Genomic DNA, 9,614 nt, shown 5'->3' on the forward strand with positions numbered 1-9,614 from the left:
ATTTAAATAGATAACTAGGGATCGGTTAAACATAGATATTTTTATTGCTGGTCTTATCGCGTTAAAAATAGCAGCTTTGCACGGGGACATTCGCGGACGCGAGCCAATTCCATATCGACCGCTAATTATTTCCTCGGGTAATTTATGCCGTTCGGCCTAACTCTCAAGTAAGTACATTTCGTAGAGTCTTTGGTCCTGCTCGTCCGAGAACTTCGGAACGAAATTGACTTCCACTATTTCCTTGTATCCCTCCTCCAGTGATGGGGGCACGTAATTTTTCCTACGAAAGGGCATAAAACAAGTTTTTCTTCGCGTAACTAGTAATTAAATGATATCATTGGCTGTTTTTAAGCAATAACTGATATGAGATAAGTGTAATCATATTCAAGGAGAAAATATTCAAGGAGCGCGCAAATATTCGGAATTTCCACTGTACGGGAATTTCACTTACGCGTAGGAATTTATAATAATCTCGTTAACTGGAACGTGGCTTGGATCAGTCAATTCTCGAAACTGCGGGAAAAAGATTAAATGAAGAATAAGAAAATGTAATATTCCAACCAGAAAACTCCTAAGATTTCTCTTCGTATCACATTGAAATGTTTTGCATTCAATAGAGAGAGAGAGAGAGAGAAAGGGAGAGATAGAGAGAGAGCGATAACAGTTAACACTATTAATACTCTGATTACCTTATTATTGTGCTTAGCATGCTGCATGCTCGTCGTCATGACGAAACATCGTACTGGAACTTTATACTTCTTGGCTACTTCCGTGTACCTCTGTCTTGAGGCTGGATCGGGATTAGTATTATCTATAACCACGCTCTTTTCCTGATTTAAATACTGTTCGACCATAGCGGCACACTTCTGCCAGCTACGCAGAGCGTCTCTATTCACGTATTCATATTCCTTCAAATAGTGCTTTGCGAAGTATGATTTTCCAGAGCCTGGACTGCCAACCATAAGAATTACCTGTTAACAAAAATATTGAGCACGTTGAGAAATACAATCGATACTTGGAACATGATCTTACAATTATAAAACTATTTATTTAACGACTTTGGTGGTAAATTTAAGAAGAACAATTATATAATCATGTAGTCTCGTTTAATTCTGTATAACATTAAATAGAAAATCTCTTTATAAGTTTGAATTTAAAGAGAAGGATATTCGATTTTACGTTACGTGACAGATAAGCATTTTCAGGTGTCTCTCAATAATTCTGTAAAAAATGATCACGTATTACCAACCTCTTGTTGCTTTGGCGTCAGATTTGCGTCTGCAGGTTTGCACACGGTAATATCTTTTGGCAAGTTTTTGGGGTTAAACTGAGGTAATACATAAAGGGCAGCTTTGTGCTTCAGAAAGTGTTCTTCGGGTGTCTCGAATTTGATATCCAAGTTTAGCGCCATTAATCGATCCACGGTGGAGTGGTCCTTCTTCTTGCCAACGGCCCAGGTTTTTGGTCGGCCGGCCGCATCGCCGACGTAAAATGAATTCGCTTTGTCGATCGCTATACCTCCGTTTTTCTAAAATCATCGATGCCATGAGATTTCTGAGAAGCCGTAGCTTCTCCAAGTACAAAGTATTAGAATACCGCATACATTAGCGTACACACCTCTTTCTCTAATGCTTCCCACATACCGAGGGCCGGTTTTCTGTAGATGCTTCTTCCTACAGCGATGAAAACCTATGAAGAAACGAAGCGTCAACAAACACGATGTGTCTGACGAATTCATAATTCGAAATTATATAATTATCGTTTAGTGATTAGTCTTAGTTATAATGCGCACTTGAATAGGGATGCCGATCTTCTGTACGATGTTCTCGATCTTAAGCTTAAAATCGTTGATCTTGACTTTGCCCGAAGCAAGGCCCGCTTGGTTTGTGAAGATTACTATCTTGTATCCATTTGTGTGCAACTGCTTCAGTTTACCGGGCACATCGGGATACAATAGTTGCCAATCGTTGCAGGATTTTGGAAACACCAGGCCAGACTTAGTTTTAATTAAAGTTCCATCCATGTCGTAAGCTGCCACCTACAATTAAGATCAATTATTAACTGTAAACAAATATTGTAAATTAACACTTAAAAATAGTTGTACAATTATTAAATATATATTCAAGTATACATTATTTATATGTATATATATATACGATAAAACTGTGTATATCATAATTTTATTGATGTATTTAAATATAAAGTGTACTTGTGAAAATTAAAATTACTTTCGATCGATTTTGAACAGAGGATGCTGTATAAATCATTAATTTCCCACTGTCAATACTCTCCCATTTGGCAGATACACTTGAATTGCTATTATTTTCCTCAGAAGATGCGCTATATGCAGCATGCAATGTCTTCTGATCAGAATGAACATCGTTTGAAGACGATCTTTCTTCCTCTTTTCTGCACTCCAGCTCTTCGTTCGAACACTTTTCCAGCTTCAACATTTTAGCTCTGTCTTCAGTTTCATCTGTCTCCATCTCATAAAATCTCTTTCTCGGCATGAAACTCCTTGCAGGTGGCGGTGGGTTGAATTCAAACTCATACGTGTATTTGCCATACAGCAGCTCCAAACGATCGCTGTGTCTTGCTACAAACCTCACATCCTTCTGAGTTTTGAAGCCGTTAAAACCACAGGAGTGCGTACCCACTTGCTGAACTGTGACGATAGCCTCCGTATAGTTTGCGCACAAACGCACTGTTGGCAAGAAGATAAGCAATCAATATGATAAATAATGATTGCAAATTGAAATAGAAATATATTTTATACATTTGGCACAAAGTGTCATGCGCACGTTATCATGCAAATTATATGAATTTTACTGAATTATCCTTTATTTTACATAAATAAAAGCTAAAGTTAACAGCTGACATTGAACAAATTTATATTTTCAGATTCATTAATTTTGCAAGGAATTCGTACGTTTCAGGAAATACACACCTTGTTGCCGCGAACATTTTGTGTCTGTGATGCCAGTTTCCGGCGAACGACCTACGAAAATCGGCTCGTTGTCCGGCAGAAAAATATTTGACAGGGCCTTATCTAACCTAAGTATATAACAACTTTTGACAGTTGCGTTCGTCACGCTCATCACGGCAAATGATCACACCAATACGTTATGATTGCTCCTTTTAACTACACTTCCATGCACTAATGCAAGGAAAGTACGCCAAAGCGCCCTCTACAATTATCAATTACATAGATCGTAGCGGGAAAATTGAAAGCTGCTTAAAATCTCCTAACATTTCCATCACTGTTTAGCTTCAATGTAGTTTAAATCACTTGCAAATGATCTGTCTTTTCTTGTCCTATACAGGATGATGTATTTTGCAAACAAAAAGTTTTTTACGATTCAGATTATGTGAATAAGTCTGATGATTTAAATTGTGTGAATGATTTTTACACGTAACACTCACACGGGAAGATACAGGGCAACATTTGCAAGTAACTTTTCCTTTATAGTTTTATGAAAAAATTGTTAGTTTCGGAGTTATTCGCGAAGAAAGAGCTTTCTCGCATGCACTCGTGATTCTATCTTTTAGTATATAAGAACAGTTGGTTACTCCACCTACCGTGTAGTATGAAAGGAGAGACGTTTAGCACTCCCCTAGACAAGGACGGACACATATAAAACCTGGTAAGGCACATGTCGTCTATTGACGATACTTACCACATTTTTTTTTTATGTGTGTAACTCTTTTGGTAATATTTCAATGATTTAATTATTGGAACTTTGTCAACACGTTGTTAGGTCCGTGGATTTCGCGTGTACAGGAAGGCTAACCTAGACATGTAATATTTTTTTATAGTTTCTGCAACATTTGTAGTACAATTAAACGCCAGCTTTTAAAAGGATTTTTATTTCTCGTTAATGAAAAGCAATTTTCGAATATCGCCTTGGCAGAATTCGGGTTTTGGCCTTCGGATGACCCGTTACGTTTAGACTCGTTATTTTTATTAGTTCCGAAATTCTTGCTACGAGTCGCCACCGGTTTCTGCTACAAATTCGAAGTCGTAGTATGACTCAGTGGCAAATCGGGGAAGAATTTATTTTTATCTTGTTCGATTTAGTCGATTTTTTAGACGAACTTCTGCTGTTTAATATAGTCTTCAAACAACTGCTAACGAGCAACTTTATTCTTATTAGTTTTTTCTTGATACATTTTATACGTACCACTTCCAACGCTTTATTTATTGAAAATGCAGCATCCACAAATATTTTGATATTTATTTTCTGGTTCGCGTTGCCGACAGAACGAGCAGATTTTTTTTTAATTTTCTGTTTTAATCATTTACAATCATCGAAATTTTGAATACGTATATCGATGGCGGATAAAATAGACCAGATGCATATTTCACTCGTAACTGCGCGCATCGCGGCACTGTGTGCGCCACTGCAGCTTAAAAGCAGCTGAGCTTTTAAAACTACAAGAATGTTTCCGGGAAGACTTAGCAATCCTTCTTTCGAGTGCTCGAACGCTGAGATAAGAAGCTTTTTTTGTCTGTCAATTTCGTTTTCATTCCAAGGCGATGACCACCACCGATTCGCGGTGTACTCGGTACGCCACGCGCGTAGTTATGTAAGTAAAGGTGCAATATACATGAATTTCTACATTTTAAGAACAGTCAATGTTATTTTACAACTTGGAAATAACTAATTAATATTCTCTTTGAGTAAAGAAAAAATGAGACGTTTGTCTTTTGTGTTTCTAAACTAGAAATATAACATCGTTGTAGCTCTATTGTTGTAGGAATATTGATCCGCAGCTACAATGATCATCGCAGCTCTGTGCTATCATTAATTAGGACAAGAATAACTAATATCCATAAGTCTAGGGCTTATTTTTCAATTATAACTTATGTAGCACTACATTATTGCGCATTTATTTCTAGTAAACTTACAATTTCCTTAGAATTGATCAAGCAACAGAGTTGACAACACTTCAGTCTAGCGTAGAATTCATATTTAAGTAATGCGCGCAGAAATAATGTAACAAAATATGATGTACATATTTATTTGTATGTTTATAACATTAAAAATTTTTCCATTCTTACATATTCTTAATATTTACACAAAGAAATGCCTTAGCACGATAAAAAGATCAGAAACAATTCGCTTCTAATTTTCGACTTAATCTCCAGCTCTCCTGATGGCATCGTTAACGATGAAATATCCAACATCCTATCGGAGTTATCAGAGTCGGACGTCGAAGGCATCGAAGAAATCTCTTCTGAGGGGGAGCACATCGTCTCCGACGCGAAACAGAAACACGACGTCGAGCAGGATCCGTCTCTGTCGGATAATTCGAGTGACCGAGCGATCGACGATGCGAACGAGGATGTCTACGTCGGCAGAGACAAGATCACCCTCTGGAGGAAGACTCCGTGTGCGAGCGGAACTGCCGATACGTTCAAGGAAGCCATCAAGAAAGAAAGCGTTCGTCACGAAGGCAAAAAGTGCGGGATCGTGGACGAGGCGTCCGCCCTTTTCGAGATCATCGACAACGGGATGCTGGAGGAGATCGTAGCCTGCACTAATCTACTGATCGAGCACAAGCGTCTGTCCCGCACGTATTCCAGGGAGAGGGACGTAAAGTGGATGACGAGGGCCGAGTTGTTGGCGCTGATCGGTCTGTTGTATCTCACCGGTGTGAAAAGAGCCAACCACACGAATCTGCTGGAGCTGTGGACAGACGACGGCACCGGCTTGGAGATATGTCGCTCCACCATGAGTTACAGGCAAGGAATGCGCGAGACAAAGTATGAGAATCCAGCAGGTATCTTGTCTGCAACAGCAGAAAAAGAATTACTCGTCACAGCTACGTGTGAATTATAGTTTTAAAGTTTCGGGATAAGTTTCGTTTTTTTCCCCCCAATTTTCCCGTGGGTTGGTTTCTTACCCTCTTTACGGGAAAAAGTAAACGTGGCATGTGAAACCGTACGCGTGAATTTTTCTAAACGGATTTCTATATTCTCGGGACAGAAACTGAAGAAATCCGCGAAAAAGTCGGGGAAAAATGATTTCTCCCGGAGCTTCAAGACTATAGTGTCAATGTAAAAGACTGATCCTCAGCACAAGTAGAAACAGAAATAGTACAGACATATTCTTACATATTATTTATTTAAATTATTTTATACCTCATTCAGCAAAGTGTAACTTCTCCGAATTCGTGAAAATTTATACATGCTTCGAGACGAACGAAGCTTCCTTAGCCAGTAGTAAATTTTTCTTGTCAGATTTTAGTCATCATCGAGTCCGATTCAACCTTTCACGTTTACAGGAGATTCCTGTTCCTCCTGGACTGCCTGCGCTTCGACGACAGGAGCACGAGGACCATGAGGCTGAGGACGGACAAGCTGGCGCTCGTGAGAAACGTCTGGGAGAAGTTCGTGCAAAACTGCAGGGACTCGTACTCGCCGAGCGAGCAGCTCGCCGTTGGCGACCGACTGCAGGCGTTCAGAGGCAGCAAGTGTAACTTCGTGCAGTATATGGCTAACAGGTCGTGTACAACAGCGAAGTACGGACTGAGGATCGTCGTGCTGGTGGACATCAAGACGTCTTTCACCTGTAACATGGAACTCTGCTGCGGCCAACAACCCGACGGCCCCTACAGGTAGCGATGGGCGTCCGGATCTCTGTCTCAAAAGTTTTCAGACCATTCGATCCTACGAAAGGTACAAGGATAAACAAGCACGCAAGTGCGACACGCTCGGCGATTGCCGATATCTCAAAGTAATCGAAGGAGGATATTGAACTTCGCCGAATATAATCGTTTCAGTCTGTTTCAAGGCTGCCGACTAGAAGTTGCAGACTACGTGCTGCAACTATCTTTGTTTGATGACATCAGAAGCGGGAAGACGCATGGCAGAAATTCTTGCGTTCATACGTTCGAATAAAAACACATAACTTGTAATGACATTTGTCGATTTAGCATACTTGCAAAGCTGTCCGAACAGTTTTGTTTTATCCGTGCAATCAATAAATAAGTCGCGAACCTGACATAGAACCTTCCTTTCCCATCTCTTTTCTCATGATCTTGTCGATGTCAATTTTAATTCCACGGCTATTTATCGATTGTTCGAGTAAAAGTGTTCGAACAATTTTACAAGTATGCCGAATCGATCACAAATATCATTTTATGTGTGGACGTACCTTTTTATTTGAACGTTAACGCGAGAATACTACGCGTTTTCTCGCCATCAAACCAGTAGTCTCTATTTTTCACAGCTGAACTGGCTGCGCTAGTTCGAGAAAATAACGTACACCGAAGCACGATAATCTTATACTCGTATATACGCTTCCTACGCTTCAATGTGTGTGTAAATTTCTTGAACCAGTGCAGCCAATTCAGCTACAAAGAACAGACCGAAGGACGATCATAGCGACTAGTCGAGAGCCTTGAGACCGTCTTCAGTCCGAACTGCATTCTTATCCTACACAGTATCCGACTCTAGTTGATACTTGATTCATTACTTTGCGGTCTTATGAAAGCCTGAATTGTTTTAACAACAATTCTTGAGAGCTCGCCGCTGTCTACAGGCTCAGCGACGACCCCGCGGCCGTCGTGCACCGGCTGATCGATCACGTGAAGGGTTCCTTCGCCAACGTGGTCACCTGCGACGGTCGTTACGCGAGTTACCCGCTCGTCGTCTCGTTCCTGGACGACGGAGTGACGTTCCTGGGCGCGGTGGGAACGGCTCGGCCGGAGGTGCCGTTGTGCTTCTTACCGCGCAAGTCGCGGCCCGCCGGCAGCTCGCTCTTCGGCTTCCGCGACGACGTCACGCTGGTGTCGCACGTGTCCCACGAGAAGAACAAGAAGACCCTGATCATGTTATCAAGCAGGCATCATAGCGTAGAACTCGACCCGCGGACCAACAGGCCGGTGATCGTGGAGGAGTACAGCGCGGCGAAGGACGCGATGGACGCGGTCGAACGAACGCGCGCGACGCACTCCGTGTCGAGGAGGACCACCAGGTGGCCGTTGGCGGTGTTCTTCGCGTTGCTCGACGTGGCCGGGATGAACGCTCAGGTTCTTTACAATGTGTCTCGCCGGGAGTCGCCGCAGAAGTACCGCAGGGTCTTCCTGAAGAACCTCGCGCTAGCGTTGCTGAAGCCGCAATTGCAGGCAAGTCTCGAGCGAGAAAGCGTCAAGGTTTCCCGGTTAGCCTCGCGAATAATTCTCGTCTGTAAGAAGCTGACGAGTACAAGTTGGGAAAACGCGCCGTTGGCTTCTCGCGAAATTCGCTCGCGCGGTGAAGACGATAATCGGATCGAAACCTTGGCCGCAGGAGAGAGCGAAGATCAAGACGCTGCCTGTCAACATCCGGGCGGTGATTCTGCATCAAGTGGGCGGCTGCGAAGGCAACCCGCAGCAGGATGAGCAGGGTTCCTCGAGGAAGCGCAGTCACGAAGTGATGAGCGAGGACGGTGCGGTCAGGAAGAAGGGTCGATGCTTCATGTGCGGCCGGGCGAAGAACACCAGCACGACGCTCAAGTGCCACACCTGCTCGAGGTTCACGTGCAAGAGGCACATGGCTTGTATTAAGTACACCTGCGAGAAATGCGAGACCAAAACGGACGAAGGTGACATAAGTAATCCCGTTAGCATTAAGGAACGTCTACATTGGAAGTAGGAAATGATTCATTTCGCTTATTCCCGCTGTTACGCTTTATTCCACTGAAAAAAAAAAAAACTCTTATTCGGCAGTGTTACTACTTTTGATGCAGACGGTCCTTTGAGGTTTTAGCAGAATGACTGACTTATTGGTTCAAGACGATGTTTTATGTCCTTAAGTTTTAAGGACCGTCCTACAATTGACCAACCGCAATCGATTTATTTTTGGAATGTACGATTCCAATTGGTCAATTAGCTTACCGCTTACTTCTTACCACATACTTTGCGGCTATTGTGGACGGTCTTTTAGGCCCGTATTCTAAACTCTCTTTTATTGATGAAAGTGCCTCTAAAAGTGGTTTAGAAATTATCCGGCTTATTTAAGGCACTTTTATCGATAAAAGAAAGTTCAGAATTCAAAACGAACGTTATCCGTCATGTGTATCCTAAAAGATTCATTTATTCGCCAGGCTCCGATTCGTCAGGCGAGACGTCTCGTGCGTAACCTCGCGCGCATCTCTTGAATCTGCAAGATATCACTGTACAGAACATGTAAATAGTAAGTAGTCCCCATTCTTATTCATCACAAATACAAATTTCTGAAACTCTATATGTAATCGATGGAATCAACTTGAAAATTTGTTACAGCAAACGCCAGAACTGTTAGACCGTCACTGTATATTGCTTCGATATTTATATCAGACATGCGAATAAATACTTAATAAAAATATATTTAAGATTAAGCTGTGACATTTATTTTAGATTACAAACGATCTCACCTACGTATTGTTGAAATTAAAGTATCTTGAAAGTATTCCTGAAGTATCCCCTCCCAGTTACAGAGCATCTCAAGATCTTGGGATAGTTTTCAAGATTCTGAGCTGCGCAGAAATGAGGGTTTTGGTCGTTTCGCAAGTAATTCCGCAACGCGTGATAGACGTCAAACGATTGTTTATTAATAGCTATGTATACGTTACAATGACACTTGCTAT

General features: G+C 41.8%; 2 protein-coding genes across 3 annotated transcripts; one reads left to right on the forward strand and one right to left on the reverse strand.

Annotated features, from left to right (window-relative positions):
* Positions 1–21: 21 nt before the first annotated feature.
* LOC106740844 (uncharacterized protein F21D5.5) lies at positions 22–3,120 on the reverse strand. The gene is made up of 8 exons (XM_014612287.1): positions 2,948–3,120; positions 2,229–2,704; positions 1,793–2,038; positions 1,618–1,689; positions 1,250–1,528; positions 690–971; positions 452–513; positions 22–280 (listed from the first exon to the last, which is right to left on the reverse strand). Exons 1-8 carry the CDS (start codon positions 3,096–3,098, stop codon positions 157–159), a joined length of 1,692 nt encoding a protein of 563 aa, XP_014467773.1. The 5' UTR covers positions 3,099–3,120; the 3' UTR covers positions 22–156.
* Positions 3,121–3,919: 799 nt separating this feature from the next.
* On the forward strand, positions 3,920–9,370 carry LOC106740840. Of its 2 annotated transcripts, XM_014612277.1 has the most exons (7): positions 3,924–4,587; positions 5,150–5,746; positions 6,289–6,621; positions 7,548–8,133; positions 8,297–8,591; positions 9,093–9,181; positions 9,271–9,370. In XM_014612277.1, the coding sequence occupies exons 1-6, from the start codon at positions 4,538–4,540 to the stop codon at positions 9,125–9,127; spliced, it is 1,896 nt and encodes a 631-aa protein (XP_014467763.1). In that variant the 5' UTR covers positions 3,924–4,537; the 3' UTR covers positions 9,128–9,181; positions 9,271–9,370. The 2 variants fall into 2 exon arrangements, with proteins under 2 accessions (XP_014467762.1, XP_014467763.1); XM_014612276.1 differs by lacking the exons at positions 9,093–9,181; positions 9,271–9,370 and having other exon boundaries at positions 3,920–4,587; positions 8,297–9,086.
* The last annotated feature ends 244 nt before the right edge of the window (positions 9,371–9,614 follow it).

The sequence above is a fragment of the Dinoponera quadriceps genome, unplaced genomic scaffold, assembly GCF_001313825.1.
Source record: "Dinoponera quadriceps isolate SergipeBrazil2010 unplaced genomic scaffold, ASM131382v1 scaffold545, whole genome shotgun sequence".
Lineage (NCBI taxonomy): Eukaryota > Metazoa > Arthropoda > Insecta > Hymenoptera > Formicidae > Dinoponera > Dinoponera quadriceps.

What these genes read in the sequence shown, in the direction of transcription:
- LOC106740844 (XM_014612287.1), bottom strand. Translation starts at nt 3,098, where the DNA reads ATGAGCGTGACGAACGCAACTGTCAAAAGTTGTTATATACTTAGGTTA. An exon ending in ATGCTAAGCACAATAATAAG is followed by an intron (nt 514 to 689) that starts GTAATCAGAGTA and finishes TTTTTCCCGCAG; the next exon opens with TTTCGAGAATTGACTGATCC. An exon ending in ATTATTATAAATTCCTACGC is followed by an intron (nt 281 to 451) that starts GTAAGTGAAATT and finishes GCCCTTTCGTAG; the next exon opens with GAAAAATTACGTGCCCCCAT.
- LOC106740840 (XM_014612276.1), top strand. Translation starts at nt 4,538, where the DNA reads ATGACCACCACCGATTCGCGGTGTACTCGGTACGCCACGCGCGTAGTT. An exon ending in TACGCCACGCGCGTAGTTAT is followed by an intron (nt 4,588 to 5,149) that starts GTAAGTAAAGGT and finishes CTTAATCTCCAG; the next exon opens with CTCTCCTGATGGCATCGTTA. An exon ending in CGCTCCACCATGAGTTACAG is followed by an intron (nt 5,747 to 6,288) that starts GCAAGGAATGCG and finishes TCACGTTTACAG; the next exon opens with GAGATTCCTGTTCCTCCTGG.